The sequence below is a fragment of the Cryptotermes secundus genome, unplaced genomic scaffold, assembly GCF_002891405.2.
Source record: "Cryptotermes secundus unplaced genomic scaffold, Csec_1.0 scaffold254, whole genome shotgun sequence".
NCBI lineage: Eukaryota > Metazoa > Arthropoda > Insecta > Blattodea > Kalotermitidae > Cryptotermes > Cryptotermes secundus.
Window position 1 is genome coordinate 73,010 of NW_019729211.1, and position 25,768 is coordinate 98,777.

A 25,768-nucleotide genomic window follows, 5' to 3' on the forward strand; every position below is an offset into this window, starting at 1 on the left:
TCAGAGTCCTTTTGCACCCCACCCAAAAAATAATACCGTATTTCAACACGGACTCAAATTTTGCAAGATACACACTTCTTAAAACAGTTTGGCTCACTCAGTCCCGTAGGGATTTTATCAAATAGGTAGTCTTGCTAAGTTTCTGATACGCATATTGGGTGTGGGTTGCCCAACTTAAATCTTCAGTAACGCAAATACCCAAAAATTTTACATCCACTGAATAACCCACCACCTCATTATTTAAATAAAAAAGGGGTCTGGTAATTTGAATAGATCTACTTCCCCGAAAAAATAATACCTTTGACTTATCCATGTTTATTATTAAACGATTTTCATAAAACCATTTTTCTAATTGAGTCTTTACATTTTGAATTTTTTCATTTAATGATAAAATATTTTTTCCAGTAATCAATATATTTGTATCATCAGCAAATAGTACTACCTCTGCATTATGTATAACTTGGGGCAGATCATTTATAAATAATAGGAATAAAAGGGGTCCCAAAACAGAACCTTGAGGTACACCATATTTAATTGCTTTAAGGGATGAGGTAACTGTCTTCATTTTTTAAGTCTTTTGATCCATATAGTGAATTTCAACAAACTGTGATCTATCTGTAAGATACGATCTCATCAATGCATGAGATATTCCTCTCAGTCCATAAAGGTTCCAACTTTGCAAGCAGCAAGTTATGATTAATAACATCAAAAGCCTTTGATAGATCCAGAACTATACCAAAGGCAAGTTGTTTATTATCTAGTGTTTTCTGAATTTCTCCAATAAAAGTTTGAATTGCCATAAACGTGGATTTATTTTTTCTAAAACCATTTTGAGCATTTGATATCAGATTGAATCTATTTAAGAAATTTACAACCCTGTTGTACATCAATGTTTCAAGAATTTTTTAAAAAACAGACAAAATTGAGATTGGTCTGTAATTTGCAATATTTTGTTTCTGACCTTTCTTAAAAATAGGTCGAACTTTTGCAATCTTCATTTGATTTGGAAAAATGCCAGAACTTAGTGACAGATTAAATATAAAAGTCAAAGGCTTTTTTATGGTTTGGATACATTGTTTAACTATCATATCCGGAATCTCGTCATAACCTGCTGAAATTTTCATTTTTAATTTACTAGTAACCTGAAGAACCTCTTCTGCAGTTACGGGAGCAAGAAATAATACATTTGGATTTTGTATTGCATCATTTGTAGTGGCATGGTCAATTTTACAATTTTTATTTAAATGTATCAGCTTGTCTATGCTATTTACAAAAAATTCATTACCTACTCATCATTTATGACCATCTTTTCATATCATATAGAGCTTTTGCAGTGTGAAATTTTATATACACTTGCTAGACTACACAGCTCTCCACATGTTCGCTCATTACTCGAGGAATGGCTTATCAGATTTCATCCAAACTCCCACCATTCTATTAGTTGTGAAAGTAGTAACTGAATGTAAGCATCTCATCTCACATGTGTTTTATGTGTTGAAATCATGTATAATATATCATATCAGTAATAAGATGAGACAGTACTTTTATTTTCATTTCATTTACTACATACTACATACAGTTTGAAGCTTTCATGGTGAATATATGCAATGAAGTCTTCTTTGGCAATCACATGAGTAAAATGCAGTAACCCACCGATGTTCCAGAGACACACTCTGGCTCCGTTATCAGGGATTGAAGTAATGATCGTCATGATCGTCATGACCACATGATGTATTTATACCACAAAGCCTTCTCTTAGCTGGCCCAGCGCAGTGGGCCGAAAAAGAAAGAGAAATGGGGCGGGGGGCTTTTTTGGGGCGGCCACGGACCACTTTTACACGATTATCCTTTTACGGACCACTCGAATATTGAATGAAAAACGGTAAGAAGTTTGATGAAATCGACGGAGCCCAAGAGGTAGGACAATGAGTTAGTACCTACACCATCCCGATAGATGGTGGGAACTATTCATTTTCTTGTTACATTGAGCAGACAAAAGAAAAAGAAAAATTGAAACAGAGGAATTCATTGCCTCCATCTTCAGATATGAAATCATGTTGACCTTGAAGATGGAGGAAATCCACTTGAAATAATGTCGTCGATCACTGGTGATCCGTACACCATGAGTTTGGGAAACTGTTTTCAATAAATCTGATGAGGTCGTGCAATTTTACTAATACGATTTTCAGTAAATACTTTGCTTAAAGAAGTTTCGTAATAAAATTGAATATAAGAGATGTTTAAAATTAAAAGTGCTCAGCATGATGTCGTTGTTAGGGAGAATTATTACGTGTTGGTAGGCCGTAGATTGTTTTGCTTGTATCAATAAATTTCATTTTCGCGCGCCTTGCAGGTGTGAATTGTGGCGCCCGTGACCGACCGTGACCACCGTGACGACCGGTGACGACGGTGACGATTTCGTGAGTCAGTCGGTCTGAGTCGTCCTTATCACTTTATATGCCGTATGTAAATAAGGTGTTACGAAAATGCGAACGGAAGAGTGCGAATGCCTGTTTTGTTATACTTTCATCTGTCTAAAATGTAGAACAACAGATTGCAGTTAATGTTATGTAGGATTAAATATAAAAATTATCTTTAATCAGAATCTGCGTATGAGCCTAGTAAATGAATTGAATATGAGTATGTTACAGGTTTGTGCTTTAAAAATACTTTTCCTTTGGTCACATGGCCTTTAGTAATTACATTCTTGTTTGTATTGAATTTATAAAATTTTACAACGGTGGAAAGAAGATTATGAAATTAAGTTACCGACGGTATGGCAGCTACATATTACTACAAAAAAAATAATAACAGTTCGGTTTGACAGATTACCCAACCACAAGTTAATAAGTGATTACACCTCACTTGTATATATCCACTTTTAATTATTTATACTCCTCACTGTATTGAATTTTGATAGTGTGACATTTCAGCAGTATAGATTTTGCTTTTCATGAACTTAGCTTGGTTTTGCACTACAGTCAAGCCTTATAGAACCCTGACTAAATTGATTAAATTCCTTACATGCCTTGAGAGTTTGTAGGAATGCTGTGTGGGATGTAGGAAACGGCCTGGCACAGTAATATGAAGTGCTGAATTGAATTTATTAAAGGTCAGAAGTACTGTGCTGGTGCAGTTGCATGGATCGAGTGGAGATTTCTTGAACTCTGCATGTAGAGTTTTATGTGTTCCTAGTGCACACTTGGCTAAAAGATATCATACTTTTTCACTGCACCTTGTATGAAGTTAAGAGTATTCATCTTGAAGTATAAAGGTTAGTGAAGATACAGAAACGTGCCAGTACTTGTAAATTATTACCTTATTATTACATTCACCAAAAATATTCACATGTCAATGCAGAGACAGCATATCCATCCAGAGTATTTCAATTTGCATATACTTCCCTTCAAAGTAGTGAAAATTGCATATGTTAAACATTATAACATATAAAGAAAGCAGTCTTCTGGGATTTGGCACCGTGTATATGTGGTGTTAACCGACGTTTTGGAGGAACGTATCACCTCCATCTTCAGGGTAGAAGGAAAAATATAAGAAATCTGCAAGTGAAGAGACCGTGAGAACCGGTGCCAAATCTCAAGACTGCTTTCTTCATAGCCACTGCTGTGAAAACCTCAAATCTTACATTATAACATATAACTTATAATTTTGTTTTGCGATATTTCAGTTCTTTATCAAAGTTGTTTTATGTTATCGTTAAATTGGAAATTCCTACCACCATACTGTTGATAGTTAATTTTGTGTTAGAATTGCATGTGCTTCTTTTGTAGATCAGTTATATGATGATCGAGGTTTTCACAGCAGTGAATGTTATGGCCATGGTCATCTGGGATGTCATGCTGTATAGTTGGTAGATAGGTACCAGTGCTTACACCAATCTGCTGCTTCCATCTTCAGAGTAGAGTGATTTCTGATGATAATTTTTCTACCCTGAAGATGGGGATAGCAGGTTTGTCCAGAACACTGGAACCTATCTGTTAAATATATGGAATAACGTTCAAGAAGACTGTGATCTTAACTTTACTCAGGAGTTGATGAAAATGGTAGTTTTAATTCATGTTTATAATTGTTTGTGTCTTATTAAAATATGTAATTTAATTTTACTTATATGTCTGGGTTTTTGTCACATATGCTTGATCTTAGCAGACTCCTTCAAACTCAAGAGTCTGTATTGTTTTAATTCTTAATCGAGGATTAGGTTGAATTTGGCACTTGCTGTCACTTTTAATATTTGTAATACATTAATTATTCTCCGTAACAATTTCGTTTAATTAATGGGCGCACAGTGTGCTTATAGTAAATATTCACAAATGTACTTACTCTATACACAGTAACTCTGTATGAGGCATGTTGAATCCATTTTGTGTGAACTACAGCTACCTTTGTTGTGATATATTATCTTTTAAAAATTTGTACTGTAGATCAGGTCTGATAGCAGTGATGTTTTTTAATCTGAATGTTAATGTTGTTTGGTAATTCTGAATGGTTTATGCTGTTACGGAGATTCTTTGGGATAATCGCAGTGGAAGACATGTATTGGAACTGTGTATACTTAATTCTTTTCAACATTTCCTTAATTTTTTCTGCCAAGGCTATGTACCACAGTTCCTTCTCTGTAATTTGATGTAGATTGTTGTTATTATTGTTGAAGTAGGCCATGTTAAAGTCTGGGTTGATATTATGAGGTAGCTTTTCTACATACTTATTTGGAAGCAGCGAAGAGCGAAGGTGCACCTTTTTGTCAGGAGTTATCATACCTCATTTCCGTTCTAACCCATATTTATGCAGTGATTTTGAGCTTGCTGTAGGTGTGGAGTTAGAGTGTCAAGGTATGTTACTAAACGCGTTTTGGAGCAACCTGTCTTTTGAGTGAACTACACAGTCAACTTAGTGATAGTTGAATAGATAAGGAACTTCAGAAGTGCACTGACTATAGTTTTGACTCCTAACTAGATAAGTATGAGATACAGATTTTTACAGTAGTGACTCTGAAGATTTACTGCCTTTGAGATGTGACACTGTTTAGTGTGGTAGATGCTTTCTGACATTTTGGAGGAATATGTTGCCTCCATCTTCAGGGTAGAAATTTAATTCTTCTACCCTGAGGATGTGCTATTCCTCTGAAATGTCTGGAAACATTTATGACATATCCCAGAAGAAAGTAATCATCATAGATGAGTTATGATTATGACTCTGCTCCTTAGAGTTAGGTAGCTCATTATTTAATTAGCTGGTTAGTTAATTGATGTGTTGTTATTCTTAAGCCAGTGATGTGTATAGTAAAGTTGTTAACAAACTGAGAATTAGTTTGTGAACTTGTTACAGATGGAAAATGTCACTCAGGATCTCATAAGTGCAGCAGATCCTCAACCTGCTGGTGACATTGCTGTGGACAACCTGTACCCAGCATTACTGGAATGTTTTGCTGTTATTCTCTGTGGGTAAGAAGTCTCAAGACAATTTATTCTAGTATATGAGCATGGGTTTATGATATACAACATTTGCCACTGGTACTTATAAAATATATATTGTTAACTGCTGTTTCTAGATACCTTCGTTATTCTTTAAATTCATTTGGGGGAGGGTTGTACAAGCTGTAATAAAAGCTAATGTGCCATGGTAAATGGATCTGTTGTCACCATAGTATGGCAGGTCTTTAGGTGGAGGGTAGCTTTCAATATACAGAATAGCAATATTATATTTAAGCATCCTGTTGCACTCCATACGATAAATGATATAATGATACAAATTCCGTCCCAAGTGCAAACAATATATTATGTGTCTTTGATCTTGCTCCTCTACACTACATGTTTCGGCCTCAGATGGCCATNTATACAGTGTGGAAACAAGAACTAGCCGCTGTAGCACTTTAGACATAGGGCGAGTAACCCTAACAATTTTAAATTTAAAATTTAGAGAAAAATTTTAAAAGATTATAAAATTAGAACTAAAGATTTTATAGTGCTACTACAGGAACGTCAAAATTAACGTGTGTAAAATAATCTACAAACCAGACAGATATCAACGAAGTAGATGTTGATAATAAAAAGGAAAGTGTTTTAAATGTTAAATTTTGGGCTGGGTGCAGTGTGACAGCAACGTGAGTGTTATACACCTGATGATGGCCGTCTGAGGCCAAAACATGTAGTGTAGAGGAGCAAGATCAACGACACATAATATATTGTTTGCACTTGGGACGGAATTTGTATCATTATATCATTTATACAGAATAGCATTTTTTTGAACACTGGGCAAGTGGTGGTCTCTAGCTTGGTTACCAGATGCAGGGATTACAGAACTGCACCATAGAAATATTTGTTAAGAAATGCCTACAGAGGGCTTGGACAGAATCTTTGGAATGACCTGTATGGTGTATGAAGGACATATCAGTTATTACTTGGAATGTCAGGGGTTTATTTATAGGTTAGGTGCTTAAAGTCATTGGCTATGAAGACAAAGCAGTTCATTTTGAATATATAGTAAGAATGCATCCACATGACGTGGGTCCCTTGTCACCATGTCTCAGTGCATTCTCAGGTTGTGGATGAAGGAGACAGCCTACAGCTATGGAGGGTAGGTGTGAGTATGGTGGACACTCAGGTGTCGAGTTCTGGTAAGGTCAAGAATTTTCTCTTCTTCACGTCCAGACTGGCTCTGGGGCCACCCCAACCGACGTGCTGAGGGGACCTAATATGGATTCCACCTCACACTATACGAACTCTTAACTATTATAATCTACTGTAATCTATTGTAAACAATTGTAAGTACTGTAACTTTATTCTCTTATTGTAATCTGCCAATGTACAGTAACTGACTTGTCCTATATCATGTAACAATGATCTGTAGAGACAAAATAAATAAATAAACCTCCTATCAAATGGGTACTGGGGGCCCTTTCCCCAGGGGGGGGGGGAAAGCAGCAGGGGCATGAAGCTGACCCCTCACCTCCAACTAGTGCCGAGGTCAAGAAAATGTGGATGTATACATCCACTTCCCCCATATGCCTTCATGGCACAGTGCTTAATTAGTTAAGCACAGGGACAACTTTACCTTTACCTTATACATAGAAATGAAACTAAAATTATTGTGCACAAAATGTTGATGGTATACCTACATTACTATAATTATTGCAGCCCACATAATGGACACAATTGACAAAATAAAAAGGTAACCGGTCTCACATCATGATGAATTCATTTTCTTATGTATATCCTCCCACCATGTGTCATATATGTATGTCATCATTTCTGACAACATAAAATACAAATATACTAGTCACTTGTATAAGCAGTGTGATACAAAGGAAGATATTTCTTCCAGACATAATTTTGAAGATGTTAGGAGAATAGTTTTTCAAATCCATGCTTTCATTTTCAAATGAATTCTGATTGTAGTAAACAAATGAATTATAGAGATTATTGTACATCTGCTAAAATTACTAAAACACGTAGATGTAATTAAATACATTAACAAAGTACCTTCTTTTCATAGGTATGTGGCTGGGCGAATGAATCTGATCTCTCAAACAGAAACGAAGGGTCTCAGCACATTTGTTGGTTCATTCTCGCTGCCAGCACTTATCTTTCTGTCTCTTGCGGAACTGGATCTCTCTTCTGTAAACTGGATGTTCCTGCTGTCAGTTCTAGTGGCCAAGACTGTTGTGTTTCTTGTAGTTGTAGTTGTCACCCTTCTTGTCAGTCGTCCTGTCAACACAGGACGAGCTGGCCTATTTGCTATCTTCTGCACACAGAGCAATGATTTTGCTATTGGTTATCCTATAGGTAAGTGGTAAAAGATTGTATGTTCACCTTCTTTGAGAATAATTGGTAGCTATCATTAAAATAACTGGTTACAGGCTGTACAGCTAGAGTTCATTATGCAGCAGTGTCAAGGATTTTTCTTTTTGCCGCAATGTCCAGACCAATTCTGAGGTTTATAAGCTGTTTGGTATGACATGAGCTCTGAGAAGCCTGAGAGGTTGGGTAACAACAGTGTCTGTTAGTAGTAGTGGCACATGAAGAGGGGGAAGAGCTTTCTCTCCACCACCAAACACAAGAACATGAGTACAGACTGAGTTACCTCAGTGGCTAGTTAACATTTCCCTGTCATCATCATCATCTTCTTCTTCTTCTTCTCCTCCTCCTCCTCCTCCCCCTCCCCTCGCTACTGCTGCAGCTGCTGGTATCACTCTTGTTTTGCAAGCTAACTATAATTTTTTAACGAAATATCATCAATAGGTTCCAGCCACAAGTAATTCTGTTTGCATTAATGGACATTGTTGCACCTTGAGCTCTGTTCTTCCTTTGTGATGATACTGAACTTTTCCTCAGCCAGTTCCATACCATCATCTAGATGGAAGCATTCATTTTGCTAACATACTCTTTAACTGATCCCAATATCAGTTCAGTCAGATAAGGTCTGGATGATGTGGCAGCAAGTGAAGGACAAAGTGGCGTTCAGCCAGTAGAGAATAAATTTTAAATGTTTTGAATTGTGACTTATGCAGTTTAATTATAGAATTCAATTTGGGCATACACATTTCATCACTGACAGGAATGTCACAGTCTGAAAGCTGGTAAATCCTAGCACATGTTTGACATGAAGTTTTAGCTGGAGTGATATGCACAATATGGCAAGCTGTATTGTCTGCTACTAATACTGAACAACTTCATTTTTAGTCATCTTTCAGAGTTATAAAAATTAATTTGCAATGATAATCTCAAAATTTTGTCCCCAGTTTTAACATTAACAAAGCATTATGTGTGAAACCATTTCACTGCCAGCATGTGTGATGATGACTGACTGCTTTAGGGATGGGGTGCAAGTAGACCTACATTTGTACCATCACCCCAAGCATGTCTTTTTATTTTGTGAAGAGTGAATGTTTGTTTTGTGCATGTAGATGATAAGACAACCCTCATTTCTGTAACAACATACTACCACAGTCAATAATTTCGTGGACTGGCCACAAAGCGTTGTTGCAGTGTACTATAGTGTTAAGGTTGTGGCACGAAATGATGCCCTGTTAGTTCCTCTCTCATCACAGCAAGAGACAGTTGTATGCTAACAGTGTAAGCAGAACTACAGCCTATGTTGTGTACTGCAGTTAAATGCGAGTGGTGGAAATAGAATATGTTGCAGTTTGAACAACAGACAGACATAAAGTTCTGCCAGGCACTAGGCAGATCCCCTAGCGAAACATTTGGCATAGGAAGAATTGGCTGTTGCTACATGACAATGCCCCTGCACATCACTCTGTTCTTGTCCAAGAGAAACTGGCAAGGCAACAGGTCACCGTTTTGCCACACCCTCCGTACTCACCTGATCTCGCACCCTGCGATTTCTTTCTCTTTCACCGCTTGAAAGCAAAGCTACGTGGTCATAGATTTCAGTCATCCAAGGAGGTCATCAATGCCACAAGAGACGCCGTAAGGGAATTTCTTGCCAATATGTTTCAACAGTGTTTTTGGCAGCTATATCAACGTTGGCAGACTTACGTAGCGGCCAACAGCAACTATTTTGAGGGTTGATATGGATCTGTGTAAGTGTATGTGAATACGTTCTAATATGATATGATGTGATAAACCCACAGTCCACGAAATTAATGACTGTACCACGTATTTCACAAATATACTTATCTTACCTGCATCACTCTTGTCCTTTTCAGTCAGAACTTTTCTGTTACTCTTTGATATCCTCCACCTGAAGAATAAATCTCTTAATTATTTTTCAAAGAGCCCACATTTTGACACTGAAGTTAATCTTTTCCTTGAATACTGATAACAGTGATTTTGAAGGTCACTTACTGCCTGTATTATGAAATTTGTTAATCATTTCTCAAATTACACACCAAAATCATCGGTATCAGTTTTAATTTTCCCATGTGGCCATTTTTGGGGGGTATCCTGAATTGTTTCCCTACACCTTTATTATGTTCATACTCTTTTAAAATGTATTTCAGAGTATTTAAACACACTGTAGTAGCTTAAACAAGTTTTTATATCTAATCAAAGTTTGCCTTGCCCCCGTCACCTTCTTTCTTCATAAAACGGTAAAAACTTGTCTCCATTTCTCTCTTTTGGCTGTGTATTACTTTAGACCACTGCCCTTGCCTTGCATTGTGCCTGCACTTAGTATAAACAGAAACAGCAAAATGACAGGCGTAATTGTAAGTGGGGTATTATTGAAATGGAACTCATCACTCAGTGTTAACTCAGTCATGGCACTAGAGAGCCTAAGGTCTGCTTACCCCCCAACCTCTTTTCTGATGGCAAAGCTGCTGCATATCTCAAGGATGTAGCTCATGTCATACCAAACCTACTGTACCCAGCCTTCTCCCTGACGGTACCATATGTCTTCCCAATAGCTAGAGTGTGAATCTTGAGTACACCTTAATGATGTGGTGTGTGGGCACAAAGTTAACTTTACACTAACCTTTCTTAAAGAAGAGAATTTACAAAAATGTGGGGACATAGTGACACAAGAGAGCACCAAGTACCACTTTTGATTTAGCTTTCAAATGAGGCAGAATTCTGTTGTATGCAGTTTGACGAATTTATGGGAGGAATTCTTAGCCATTTTCACCATTTCTGTTGCATTATGTTTACAGTGGGGGCACTATATCAGAAGACTCATCCTGATTATGCAAGTTACCTGTATCTGATGGCTCCCATTTCACTCGTGATTTTGAACCCTCTTGGCTTCATTCTCATGGAGCTTAGCAAACATGATAGCAGTGCTGTTAATCAACCTGGTAATCATGGAACCACAGCTGGTACAGAATTGTCAAGGAAGAACAGTAAGCTCCAAGTGGCTGGAGCTGTAGCAAAAAGTATAATCCTCAATCCCATTGTATTGATGACAGCACTTGGTATTGTTGGGAACCTGGTGTTTAGCCACATGCTGCCAGTAGCTCTCTCTGGAATCCTTAAGGTAAGATGAAACATGGGTCCAAACTGCAGTTAATGTTATCAGTATAGTGGGTGGAACATAAATCACACTTCTTGAAATGGAAACTTCTAAAGCAACATATAACTTCTTTATTAAGACCGTCATAACACAACTATATCAAGGTCGGTGCCTGGTTTTCTCTATTAACCTTTAAGAGGCGGGCCATTTAACTATTTGACTGGCGCGGGGGCATTTTAATGCCTGGATGATGCCAGCCGTTCCCTGGCGTTGGTGTGTTCTAGCGCTTTGATAAACTCTTCCCTTCTTTGCTCTCTTGGCACTCATCAACCAAAGACATATATATGATAGTTTTTGTGCATGGTTGTAAAGAACCCTTGTTAACTTTGTGGGGGTCTATATTACTGTCAGAACCCTCCGAGAAGGAAAAGGTCAGAAAATATTTCACATTCATTCAGTTTCACCATGGCTTGCAGCAAGTGTCGGAGTGTTCCTACATACCAGCTGGAAATTGTTGTGAACGAGATCTGTGCTGATGATGATAGTGGCGATGAAATAATGATTCCTGAATTAGATGAAGTTGATAGTGACAGTAATACAGTGATAGACAATGATGCACAAGACAGTAATCATGAACAGTTACCTACCACGAGTGCAGTGCCTGACACGCCCATCTCCTGGACGTACGGAGACATTGTACCAACAATAGTTCCATTTACTAGTAGTTCCAGGATCAAAATTGATATAACAGATAAAATGCACCCCTTTTCATGGATTAAAATTTTTCTGGATGACGACTTAGTAAATCCCATCACAACTGAAACCAATCGCTATGCTTACCAGCACTTCAACACACATGAGTTAGCTCCCCACTCTCGAGAACACAATTACAAATATGTCACACCAGATGAAATCTGGACATACTTAGGGATTGTGTTCATGACAGGAATCGACAAACTCCCTGAAATTGAAGAATATTGGTCCACTAGGCCTCTATTTCACACTCCATGGTATGGACAAAAGATGTCTTTGTGGCGGTTCCAACAGATTTAAAAATTTCTTCATTTTGCTGACAACGATGCACGACCAGCTGACTTGGAAGATCGCTTGTATAAAGTTAGGCCAATTATAGACTCATTAGTGGGGAAATTCAGAAACACATATATCCCTGAAAAGGAAATTGCAAGAGATGAAGGAATGATCGCTTGGAAAGGACGTCTTATCTTCCGAGTATATATGTCTGATAAACCTGATAAGTACGATATAAAGGCTTATCGTGTTTGTGAATCGACAGGTGCATATATTTGAACTTTTGAAATTTATTGTGGAAAATAAAGACCTATAAAGAAATTAGTTGTCGATCTGTTGGGGCCACAGGGTATCATCTCTACCAGGATAACTATTACAGTAGTGTAGAATTGTGTGAGACGTTATTACAGAGAAATACCTATGTGTGTGGAACCTTCAGAATGGACAGAGGAGCTCCTAAAGAACTAAAGGATGATGTAAAAAATTTGAAAAAAAGGGGAATCTGTGTTCTCTAGGACGGGGCAGGTTCTCATACAGTTTTGGAGAGATAAAAGAGACGTCAAACTTATCTCCACTCTTCACACAGCAAAAATCGTGGAATCTGCAAAAACAAATCGCAAAGGAGAAAAAATATGCAGACCCGAGGTAATTGGGGACTGCAATAAACATATGAGAGGGGTTGACAGGGCTGATCAGATGCTGCATTATTATCCTTGTTCCCGCAAAACTGTAAAGTGGACAAAGAAACTGGTGTTTTTCTTGTTGCAAATGACAGTGTTGAATAGTTTCATTCTATTCAAAGGGAACACAACAAACGAAAAATACAAGAAGAGAAATTACAAATTCAAAGATTTTATATTGGACTGTGTAGAAAAAATGACAGAACCAAACAAACAGTGTGGAGAGGGAGAAGAGTCAAAGAATGAAGTGGATGACGAATCTGTTGCTTCAGACTCGAGTGCAGTCATGCCTCTGCCCGCGACCTTGAAAAGACCACCAGTGAAAGACTCAGCAAATCGTCTAGAGGGTGGCCTGAAAATACACAAAATGGTCGATGTTCCTCCCAGTAACAAGAAGAAGAATGGTGCCATGAGAAAGTGTCGTGTGTGCTAAGCACAAGATTAGAAAAGAAACAAGTGTCATGTGTGCAAGCTGTGGTGTGGCTCTCTGCAAACTTTCATGTTTCACTGTTTATCACACAAAGGAAAACTACTAAAAAGGTATGGAAAGACATTTCTTGCATAAAATATTGTCTTTTTATTAGTTCCTGAAAATTTCGTTTTTAAAAACCAATTTTCGTTGAAGTTATTTAGAAAATAAACACATGCATTTTAGCGACTTAAGGCTTAAAGGGCCTGCCAGGACAGGGGTGGGATTTAAATACCCTTCGCACCAGTCAAAGAGTTAAATTCCCATAATGGCAGCAGGCCGGAGTTAATTTAAATGTCCACCATTGTAGAGTATTAAAAATTGTAAGCATGTTACTGAAAATGCTGTGATTTCTACAATTTTTGTGATAAACGACGAAATAAACGCTGCTTTTATCTAGAAAGAATATAGAATCAGATATTATAATTTACAGATTTTAAAATCTGTAAAAATTGTTACACTGATTCAAAAAAAAAAAAATCCCAATTTTGATCGTCTGTTCACAAATATTCATACAGTTTCTGCATAAAACGTTTCTGCAGTATAAATGCATGCTGCTGACATCCTGTCTTACTATGTCTTATCTGGCAAAAGGGGAGGAAGTTTATGTTTTATTGCACATTCTCCGGTCACGTCGGAACCTTTCTGTATGCACAAGTGTGGGCGAAGTCTTATTTTACTTTGTCCTTCAGAAACTCTGACTGTGTATATCTAGGACTAGCCACACAGAAGTACTGATCTCGGAATAGCCCCGCATTTCCCCCTTGCTTCCTCGCCACTTTCAGAGTTGTGTGTTCTGCATTCTGAATTGGTGTCATTTATCAGCAGCCTCTCACTTTCGGCTTCTTCCATTCGAAATTAGGCCATGGTGGATAGATGAAATTGCGATGTTTTATAAGCATTACGATTAGAGGAGGCCACTCGACATCACTGGCCGACTTCCTCTAATATGAGACTGAGATGTTGTGTGTGCTCTTCGTGTGAGAAACGGAGTTACATCCGGACAAAGTGCATGAATTGCGACGTCGGACTCTGCATTCAGTTAGATGACGCAGGAGGGAAGACTGTCTACTTATAAAGCGGGTGCCCAAAAATAATGTAAGTAGAACAAAAATTTCTATCTTAAAATTAGATTTTAAAACATTGTGCGCACACGTGGACTGCACGTACCCATACAGTGTTGCACAGCCACTTGGCTACACTTTAAAGGTGTCCATACGGTGTCGCTAACCTCTTAAAGGTTAAAAGCCATCATCAGGCAAATAATAGCTGAAACATGTAGCAGAGCCAAAACCAGGCACTGGACTTGATATAGTTGTGTTGTGACGGTCTTAATAAAGAAGTTATATATTGTAACACAACAGGATGCATGAAATGAAAAAAAAAAAGAAAGAAAGAAAAGAAAAGAAAAATTCTTAACGCTTCGCGAACCGGCAATTTAAATATTTAAATCACCCTGGGGACCAGCATTTTTAAACCTACTACCCTAACTTGTGCACTGTTCACTTTAAAAATTAATATAAAATCTCCTAATTAATTTTATGAACTAAAATTTTTGGAGAACACTTACCAATGCCCCTAGAAGTGCCTGAGAGTGTGATATTCCTAGAAACATTCCCCTTTGTGAAGTGGCATTACACAGAACTTGCACATGTAGAGAGTCATACTCCTTTTTTTGTGTACTGCGCAAACATAGCATCGCCTAGAAGGCTGCTTCCCCTTGGAATGTTCACTCTTCACAATTTTCACAAGGGTATGTTTCTGCATATCACCCGAGAGTCACCCAGGGGTGTCCACATGAGGATTGCATGGGGTGGGAGTTGATGGGCCCGGTTGCACTAAGTCTGTGCCTGACTCTGATTCTGCCGCCACCATCTGGTCTGTAGCCCAGGCCTTTGCCACATTCATCAGAAATGCTTTGTATTTCAATTTTGAATCGGGGTTTAGATTTTTGTAAACCAAAAATGAATTGAAAATGGCACAATTAATAAGCCACAAGGCAACTTTCTTTGTCCACTTTATTATTTTCCTAGGAAGAGAATAATAGGCCAAGTATTGATCGGCTCTATCAACTCCCTTCATGAACATATTGTAACGTGTTTACTTACTGAAGACGCCATTTGGATTGTTAATTGGTTTATTTAACAACCTACCAGCCTCGGCTTCAATTAATTACAACACTGTTGCGGGTTTCCACAGTTTACAAACCCTATGCACTAATCAATTCACTCTGTCCTCAGTAGTATACATGTATTAATTATGATACGGGAGCTATACAAGTGTCACTGTATCACACACTCCCAATTATTACTCAGTTATCACAAACTATCACTGATTATCACACATGCGTCCGGTTCTTCTTTCTGTGACGGCTGCTATATTACAACTCAACTCTAACGGCTGCTGCCTTGAGAACTTGTTCACTGCTGACTTGAGAACTCATTCACTGATGACTTGAGAACTGTCTTTGGCGGCTGTGTAGTTCCCTTATATAGTCGCAGTGTTTGCCTGTTGCCTAGCAACGCTGCGTTGCATGTCTCATCACAGTAGGAAGTGGTGCCACGTAGCCCGGGGGGGGGCTACGTCACCGTGGCCAGATCTGCCACGTCACTGCTGGGGGAGGGAGGGGGTGTCCTCCATTGTGCAGCACATCACACTATTATACTCAGAAATACAAATAGGCTTCTTTACTTGGCCATGGCTCCTTTGAACATCAACCATGCTCGAATTGTAATTTGTGGAAATCATATTCAAAACACGAGTATCCCTATCTCCAAAAAACAGTTCTGCTACTTCAGACACTTGCGTTCTGTCCAATGGAACTTGTTTCACCCCTGGATTTCCAGTAAACTGTCCCAAATTAGGCATTTTGTCTACTTTTCCCCCATATGGCTGTCCCTGCAATTTTACTACCCGCACTTCTACCTGCACTTTCGTCTTAGCTACTTTCACTTTTATTGTCTGTGGCCACACTTATTTCTTGTCCCCTTTCACTGCCACTGTCTAAATCACTATCACTACATGTCTCAGAAGGAACATCAGGTCAGATAGCTCATTGGAGAACGAGTCAGATATTGCTTGGTTTTCAACCACTTCTGTCCCTGACTCATTGCACTACTAACTTCCTGCCTGGTACATAAGAGCTTGAAGGGTCAAAGAACATTTTCCTTTGGAGGGGGAACCCAAACAGCAAGATCAAGTTACTGCCTACTAAGCAAACATTGCGGAATAATATTACACAGTAATCATTTAATTTGGGTGGTGCCAGAGAAAGGTATAGTGTGTTTCAACATAGCGTGTCCTAAAAGTGTTACGTGCAAAGTGTTAAGCAACCGTACTGCTTTAAAGTGATGCTTGGGTAAGCTTCTAGGCAGATTGAGTCCTCATTTGTGCAAGCTGTGCATGATTCTTGCCAGTCTTCAGGTCTGTGTTTTGGATGCCTCAGAGGTTTTGTCTGCTGAGGCTAATAAACTAGTCTCCCTTAGCCATATGGCAGTTTGCTGTTTCTGTCTTGTAATGCTATGCTGAGCAACTTTGTATGTAATTGACTTAAAAAATAGTGGTGTTTGTTTGTGCTTTATGCCTCCAGGTACCAGGGGCTATCCTAGCCCCTACCTGCCTGGCTAATGTGAAGGTAGGACTCTACATTTTCAAATGGGAACACCCAGAACAGAATTTTGTACTTTGTACTGTTGGCAGATTCTTGGCTCAGCATTCTCTGCCACAGCTCTGTTCCTCTTGGGACTTCGTATGGTGGGGAAAGTGCACACACTGCAAGGAGCAACCCTAGTTGTTCCAGGAATCCTCATTGCTGTAAAACTGTAAGTTTCATAGCCTTGTGTGTTGTATTCAAACATCATTCCTTTATTATTGTGTTCTTAAAAAAGAGATTAGTGAAAATTACATTTTGTTACAGATATCTGCTCAATACAAAATATTTCTAAAATTATACTTAGTATATACGTTTGTTTAGTAAGTTTACACTGTATTGAAATATCATATGTACATTTCATTTTGTATCCAAACTGCTCCTCATCTAACCAGTTATTAAACAGGCAGTTCTCAATTTTCTAAAACTTATTCAAAGGAGTTTCTACAAAGAGTTTGACACAGTCTGCACTACACTAATGCATACTTGGCATTTGTCAGCATATTTCACATTCTGTGTTAAATACTGATTGCATTCCACATACCTACTATTAAAACTCAGAATAGAAGCAATACTTGAAAATAGAAGACTGTACTTGTCATGAATTACTGCAGTAGGCCCAGAGGCCAAAAGAGCACGACCATGAAATACCATAGCCTTGACCCATCAAGAGTGCAGTCCTCCTTATCATCTGGGTCTCCACTTACCAATACCAGCTCTTCAGGTAGAGAGTGGAGAACCATAGAACCATTTGGCACCAGCCAGTGTCCAGGGTGTCGTCCATCCGGGGCAGTGGGAAACAGCCCTTCCTAGTGACATCGTATAATCTCCTGTAGTCTACACAGAAGTGCAGGTCTTCATTCTTCCAGATGAGGATGGGGGATGACCATTGTCTATCTGATTCATCGTTAATCCCATGTCGATGCATGTTCTCTAGCATCTCGCCTACATCTGCCTGTTTTGTCAGGTGGAGGTCTTGGCCACTACCAGGCTAGAAGGCTGGGGCTGGATAGAGATACCTCTACCTCTGCAAGACACAGCATTTGGAGCCAAAGGTCAACAGATGCACCATATGCGCACAGTATGACCAGTCCCAAGATGAACTCGTTCGTGATATTTGCGATGAATACCCAGATTTTCAGCAGGCGCCGCCCAAGGGTCACTGTCAGGAGAACTTCCTTCAAGATGGGAAGGGCTTTTGCAGACACCATCTGCAGTGTGTAACTTTGGCTTGGCTGTCTTTTGGGCCATCTGGTGGCGATGTTGGCTCTGGTCACAGTCACATATATACCCTGTGTCCATTGTCACGAGGCATGGTTTGTCACTGACCCAGCCCTTTGTGACTAGGCTAGGGTCAGCCGTTTTGTAATGACAGTCAGTGCATGATGGGGTGATCTTAATATATATGCCGATGTCCGCCCTTTTCCGCCGGCCCCCATTCGTTTCCCAACATTTGGCCACGCCTCCTGACCGCTTCTCTGTTGTAACTCAGTCGCAGTTCAGACTTCCTTAGCAGTTCCCATGTGTCTCTTGGAGGCCTTTCCTCACGTTTTTGGGCACTGGTTGGCATTTTCTGCTTCACTTCTGTAAGGCAGTTCCCCAGAATTGACCTGGCTCTCCACAGCTCCAGCATCCCAGTTGTCTTGTGTCCCTTTACCTGGTGGGGGGAGGCACTGGGTTCCTCCAGAATGTCCTGGCACTCTTCTTATGGGTCCTGGCAGCTAGAAGCAAGGCCTGTATTTCAGGGGCCTGCCTGAGAGCATTGTTCACCGTCTTCTCTCCTCCCAGTAGCCCCCTCGCCCTCACCCACACCGGTTCCTCTTCCTCTTCTGCCCTTGGCCCCAGCCTCGATTTCTTTCACCCGTGTCTGGAATTCATGTAGAGTTGCCTCAATCTTAGCTTTCATTCATTCTTGATCCTTATCTCATCCTTTGTTGTCTGTGCTTCAAGGTGGAACATGAGGTCAAGTTCTTCATAGAGGTCATTCCTTGTATTCGCTATGGCTTTGTGAAAATTCTTTGTGTTCTGTATATTGCCCATGATACTCCTGGTCCACATATCAGTGGACAAGGGATTGTAAGGAAGACAATGGAACAGCTAAGTCAGTTCTGTATGGGAGTCTGTGAAGACATGAAGATGAAGAATCTCCACTATTAGAAGCTGTTGCCAGGGAACAGCTGGTGAAGACACAGCCAGCTGGAAAAAGCCTAGCTAATGCTGTGGTGATTTGTGAATTATGGAGATTAGTGGTGGTGCTGTAATTACATGCACTTACAAGTTGTGCGTATAAGTGGCCAATAAATCCAATATCCCATCGGAGTCACTTTGACGCGTGGCAAAACTGTACCTTTGATCATATCTACAAAAACTATTAGGTGTGTTTTATGTCATGCAGATTTCTATCAGATGTTACAGTTACACTGTAAGACTCTATTTCAACATACATTATTCTGTTTTGCTGGTGCAGAGGTTAAAGGCCATAGTGCATTGTGAATGGGCTATATGTTTCTAGTTTCACTAACCTTGGGATTATTGTATTGAAACAAAGAATGTAATGAGCGCCCTTTTCACCTGCTTGGCCATAAATGGTCAGAAATCCTGCTTAACTTAGATAAATGTCAATTGCACTCCAATACAGGTACTGCAGCTGTCCCTAAATATCCAGTTTATGTTCAGAGTTACTTTGTATACTTAAAAAAATGTACTATTACTGTATGGCTAGGCTGGTTGCTACATGGTAATGCTTGAAAATTCATGGTGATATCATGTGTATATCTGCAGATATACACAGGTAGACAAGTGAATCCAGTATAACAGTAGTACATGTTCTAGCATATAGTATTTTAGTAGTATGTAACTTTTGTGGCTACATTTCCTTTCATTTTATAGGCTAGTTCTTCCTCTAGTGATACATGAAGTTGTGAGTTTATTTCATCCTGGTACTAACACAAGTGAAACCCTAGACCTCAGTACTTATGGGTTCCTATATGGAGTGTTTCCAGCTGCTCCAGGTGTGTTTGTATTTGCCACACAGTATTCACTTGACGTAGATCTGGTAAGTGAATTCACCCACTGTTATATATTTGCACATTTTTTAATTTTCTGCCTGTCAGCTAGTAGAAGTTAGTGGTCCTCTACCGTTTATTTTACAATAATCCATATAGCAGGAAGGATGGTTATTTAATTGTCTGGCCAGTTGCAGCACTTTTACTGTTGATCAAGAGATATTTTTCCAACATTTTATTGGTGTCAGCTGTACACAAATCATTGCACTGCCCTGCTTGTAACCATTGTTTGCTGTTGTAAATGCATGGTGATTGAGAAGTCTTGCAGCACATGAGAGGTGTAATACTTTCTGAAGATCTCTAAATCCTGAGATGTAATGCCATGTGGCCTGTTGAAAATCAACTGACGTGTTGGAGGAACTTGTTGCCTCCATCTTCAGGGTTGAAGAATAAGGCAATATAGAAACCAATGTGAAGCTGGAGATGGAGGCAACATGTTCCTCTGAAACATCTGTTGATTTTCGTTTCATTGGACTACATGACATTATATCCCAGAAAACAGAGCTCTTCAGTTTGTAAGATAGTATGCTGTCAATTTAATTAGAACTGGACTGTCCAAAAACGTACATGCATTCCAGCAATTTGTATAAGATTGATGACTGAAGTAATGTTCTGCTGCTGAATGTGTGTTTGTATTATAATGACTGATCACTGGGGGTAAAGAGCTTATATATAAATGAAACTGGTAGACAGCTCAGGGTTATATATTCTTTACTCTTCGTGTCAGAATATGCTGGTGTTGCCACATACATTGCCTTTTATAAATATCTAACATTTTTGTGAGAAAAGTACATCCTTAGTTAGTTAGTTATTTAGAGAGGGTGGGTTTCCCCATGCACCGTGACCAGTTTGATCTATTGTGCTTCCCTCTATGATATTCTACCAGTCTCTATACCCTACCGATACTGGTGCTTACCATCAGTCCCAACCAAGCCAGCGAGACCGGCCTCTACTGGCTTGGCGGTATCTATAATGCTTCCCCCATCTATCAGAGGCATTAGAGACTACTGTTGGGCGGGAAATGTCCTTGAATTTGGCTCAGTGACCTCCTTAGGAGATATGAGGTTCTTTTACATGCCGTAAAGCTATGACACGGGACCCACGGCTTAAAGTCCCTCCCGGAGGACTTGTTCCCAGAATTTTTCCGCCCTTAAAAATTCCACGACCTCCGCCAGGTTTGAACCCACGTACTACGAGTCATGAGGTGGGAACGTTACCTTTAGACTACAGAGGCCGCCGCTAAAGTACATCCTTACTGGGTTTGCAATATTATAACCCTCTTAGCACTCTGAAATAATTTGTATTTTATTCTGTTACCAGATTGCCAGCTCAATGGTGGCATGCACTTTCATATCAGCTCCACTGATGTTCATATCAGCTAAGATGATAACAATTAACAAGCTGAAACCTTCGGACTATCTCCATGAATTAGATTCATTTGCCCTTGATGTCAGCATTGCTGGTATTTTTGCTTGTGTAAGTATAAGTATGTGGAAAATTTAAACCCTTTCATGGTTGTGGAATTTGTGTATGTGGGTATTATGAGCCAGCCATTGCTCACAGTTTCATGAGATATTGCTGGATCTCCCTGTATCTTGTCAGTTTCTGCCTTTCTGATTGGCAGTTTTGCCTTCCTTTTGCTTCCTTTCCTTTGGATAGATATCTTGGGAACAAGTGTTGAGCTTAAATGGCATTCTTGCTTGGAGCTACAAGCTGTAAACCATTCTCAGTGTGGCAGATGGATTAACATAGATTGTTGAATGGTTTTGTATTGGAAATTGTGTTAAGACTTTGGTTTCCTGCACCAATGAAAGACTTTCTGTTTGTTAGCTTGTTCCAACCAGCTCCCTCATTATAAACAATGAGGTAAAGTCATGAAGGCATTTTATTTGTATATAAGTAATAAATCGTTGTTGGTTTGACAAGTTTGTGTATATTTCCAGATTCACAAACTCAATAATATTCTGTGTAAGTTTTGAGGTTTTCACGGCGATGACAATGAAGAAAGTTGTCTTCTGGGTTTAGGCACTGTGTATTCTTCGTTTTGGCCGACGTTCCTCCGAAACGTCGGCCAAAACGAAGAATACACAGTGCCTAAACCCAGAAGACAACTTTCTTCAAAAATATTCTGTTTGCAACTTACAAAAATTATCATTTAAATGCCCACCACTTGTTGCAACCCATTGTTTAGCTCTTAAAAGAATATTTTCTATTACTTACCTCAAAGTGTCATGTTTGATGTTCCAGATTTCTTCTCTTATGCTGTCTTTGAGATGCTGCAGTGTTCAGGGCTTTTTCACATACACCCTTCATTTTAGGGACACTCACAGGAAGAAATTGACAGCAGAGAGGCTGGGTGTTCTTCATGGCCAGTTTATCTCCATTACATGAGAAATATGGAAATGCATAATGTGGTGACATGCTCTGATGGGGCTTTATGAAATTGAAATATTCTTCTGAAGGCTCTTTGAGCAACTGTTCTGGAGAAATCATTCTTAAAATATAGCTTCACTATAGCAGAGCACTCTTGAACAGTCCACTTCTATGCGTCTAGACACTCCAGGGTTTACACTGTTTGAAATGAAAACCACCAATAGTTCGAAAGATACTGAAAAATAAAATGTGTTCACAACTTTTACTCCTCTCTGTATATTTTTATATTGTAGTTGTGATTTTCTCTTCTGTTATGTGTTTGTGATCAGTCACTGAGTACTGTTGAATTACAGTGGTCGCTTCTGGTCCATTACATGAGGCTAAGTTTCATGTATTATGGGTGTCACATGTGTTCCTCTGCAATCTGCCAGTGACACTACACATCCATTAATTTAGTCTCAAGTTGTTTGGTGATGCTACATCTTATCCTGTTGTAAATATGATTCGAAGGACAGGGGTCAGTTGGGGATAGGCAGCCATCAGCTCCATCTGGCAACAGATTGTAATTAATTCCTCTGGTGTGTATGAAGGAATCTGTGTATCTTGCACATTATGGCTTTACTGGCGGGCTGTCTGAATACAAATTCTCATCACCATTGCTATGACACATACTGGATAGATTAATTATAGCAGTAGATTCTTTTGCATATGCTAACATGAAATGTTTGTTAATAGGTGGTCTTATTTTTCCCACAAACTACTGCAAATTTTACTACTGTAATTGTATTTGTTTTATTATGTAGAACACTGCATAGGCATTTGGAAATTTTAATTTTGACACTTGAGAAATGTCATGCTTGTATGCAAATAGTTGCAATGTACACATGGAAGGTTAGTTAGTCAGTTAGTTAGTTAGTTATTGGAGAGGGTGGGTTTCTCCATGCACTTAGACCTGTATTGGTCCATTGTGCTTCCCTCTATGATTTCTACCAGTCTCTATATCCTACCGGTATTGGTGCTTACCATCAGTCCCGCCCAGCCAGTGAGACCGGCTCTGCTAGCTGAGAGGTATCTGTAATGCTTCCCCCATCTACCAGAGGTATTAAGAGACTGCTGTTGGGTGGGAAACGTCCGTAATTTGGCTCAGTGACCTCCTTTGGAGATATGAGGTTCTTCTACATGCCGTAAAGCTACGACATGGAACCCACGGCTTAAAGTCCCTCCTGGAGGACTTGTTCCCTGAATTTTTCTGTCCTTAAAAATTCGACGACCTCTGCCAGGTATTTGAACCCGCGTACTACGAGTCATGAGGTGGGAATGTTACCTCTAGACTATGGAGGCCGCTCACATGGAAGGTTAAAATATAGTCATTTTTTATTTAATATGCTGCAAAACCCTGGTTGTAAAGTTAAAAGGATTAACAAAATTGTGATTTTTTTTTCTTTCAGGTTTGGATTCTAGTCCTATTTATATGCAGCAAGAAGTATAAAAGAATACCTCATAAGATCACATTCTGCTTGGTTGTATCTCAGGTGTGTTTCACTTCATGTGTTTGAAATGATTCCCTTCACAATTTTTTTAACATGTTAATAGTGTTTATTCCTTCATTTTAATTACATGATTATTGTTCTGATACCTGTTCTAAAGATTTAGTGATATAAACAGTATGGTTACAATGATAGTGATAATGGCAGTGACACTTTGAATCATGAAAGGTGAACATGATAAAGATAAAAGCAATAACAGAGTTTCCAAAACTAACCATAAACAACAGATCATTACTGTGTAATACACATGAATTCAGCATGTTGTGCCAGAAGGAGACACTGCTTTTATAACAGAAGTTCCCCAGTTGGAAATAACCTTAAAACATAAAATGATAAAGAACACACTTCAATTACCAAGTTAATACAGATAATTTAGAGACAATTAGAAAACTAAACTTTCCTTGAAGAAAGCAGTCTTCTGGGATGTGCCGCTTTCCACTTTCTTCATAGTCACTGCCATGAAAACCTCAAATCTTACATAAACTTTCCTTATTCAAGAAATCATTACACTTGAACCATCAATTGTGAAATTAGATACATTAGTTAGTAAAACAAATAAAAATCAAGATCATTGAAATTTCAGTACCTTTGATTACAGACTGAAAATTTATTAGCCAAACTGACAGAAAAATATGAATGAAGAATAGTATCTTACTAATGGTAATAAGGGGCTGCACCATAGCTCAAGCAGTTAGTTGCTGGCTTCTCACCCGGGCTCGATCCCGGGTCTGGTCAAATGGGATTTGTGGAGGACAAAGTGGCGCTGAGGCGGGTTTTCTCTGAGTACTTCGGTTCCGCTGCCAATCTTCTTTCCACCAAATTCTCCATCATCATAATCACTTGGGGCAGGCTAAAATAGGCCAATCAGTGCAGTTTCCCCTGCCAATCTTCATTCCATCAAATTCTTCATCATCATAATCACCCGGATCAGGCTACAATAGGCCAATCAGTGGCCGCCATGCAGAGTGGACCCAGTTGGACTCCACCCCCCACTAAGCGAATTTAAAAAAAATGGTAATAAATAGTTGAGCTTCAGACACAGTGGAAGTTGGACGTGTTTCCACAGCACTAGAATGAGTGTGGACATAGAAACCTACCACACCAGAATTGGCGGATCTGTGTTAGATAATAAAGTGGAGAGTGACATGTTAAAGAAGAGGCAGAAGAGTTTTTCAGCCAAAGTTTGGTTTGCAAATCTAAAGATTGTGATACTACAAGTCATTTGAGTCCAGTCAAGCAGCTGAAGATCGACCGGATATTGGCATATGTTATATATCAGGAGAAAGAGAGTAAGGCCATAAAACTGATGTTAGAGGCTCATAAACAAGAAATGTCCAAAATCAGGAAAGAAGCAGATGCCCTTGGGCCAAAATTTGACCAGTTGAATGAGAGGGTGTCTGAAGTGATCAAGGACTACAGCCAAGTTAAACAGGTGATCAGAGGACATAAAGTGAGGTATCAAGGACTGGAAAATAAATTGTGACAAGGGTATTAAGGACATTGGAAAGAACTATAATTTTTGTACTGCAAGAGAAGAGGGAAGAAAATGATTTTGAATCTCTGAACTCTACTACACATTTTAATTAATGTACAGTGTGAAATTAACTTTGAATTACTGTGATGTGGTTACCATAGGTAATTGCAGTCTACTAAATTCAGTGAATAATAAAGTACTAAGAATATTCCATCAGAATATAAGAGGATTGAGAAACAAAACAAATGAACTAATAAGCTCCATGAATTCAAATCTTCCACACATACTGTGCCTTACTGAACATCACATGAAACAGCTGGAATCAGAACATCTTCACTTAGAAAATTATAATTTAGGTGCTAGATACTGTAGGAAAACACTGGAGAAAGGAGGAGTGAGTATTTTTGTACATGAAAACCTAAAATTTACTAAAATAAATTTAGAAGATTATTGCAAAGACCAGGATCTGGAAGCATGTGCTCTAAAGTTAGACTCTCCTTTTTCTAATATTTGTATACTGACTTTATATAGAGCCCCATCTGGAAACTTCAATCAC

At 39.0% G+C, this 25,768-nt stretch overlaps 1 protein-coding gene across 2 annotated transcripts in view; it reads left to right on the forward strand.

The window, feature by feature from the left end:
• Nucleotides 1-2,359: 2,359 nt before the first annotated feature.
• LOC111865380 (integral membrane protein GPR155) overlaps nucleotides 2,360-25,768 on the forward strand; it is a 45,924-nt gene continuing 22,515 nt past the window's right edge. Inside the window, exons 1-9 of one of the 2 annotated variants that reach the window (XM_023853358.2) lie at nucleotides 2,360-2,651; nucleotides 3,113-3,274; nucleotides 5,344-5,459; nucleotides 7,510-7,799; nucleotides 10,628-10,950; nucleotides 16,804-16,925; nucleotides 19,643-19,808; nucleotides 21,139-21,294; nucleotides 23,640-23,723. In XM_023853358.2, coding sequence (XP_023709126.1) covers nucleotides 5,344-5,459; nucleotides 7,510-7,799; nucleotides 10,628-10,950; nucleotides 16,804-16,925; nucleotides 19,643-19,808; nucleotides 21,139-21,294; nucleotides 23,640-23,723 — 1,257 coding nt within the window. In that variant the 5' untranslated portion in view covers nucleotides 2,360-2,651; nucleotides 3,113-3,274. The remainder of the gene's footprint in view (nucleotides 2,652-3,112; nucleotides 3,275-5,343; nucleotides 5,460-7,509; nucleotides 7,800-10,627; nucleotides 10,951-16,803; nucleotides 16,926-19,642; nucleotides 19,809-21,138; nucleotides 21,295-23,639; nucleotides 23,724-25,768) is intronic. The other variant, XM_023853357.2, reaches the window with a different exon arrangement.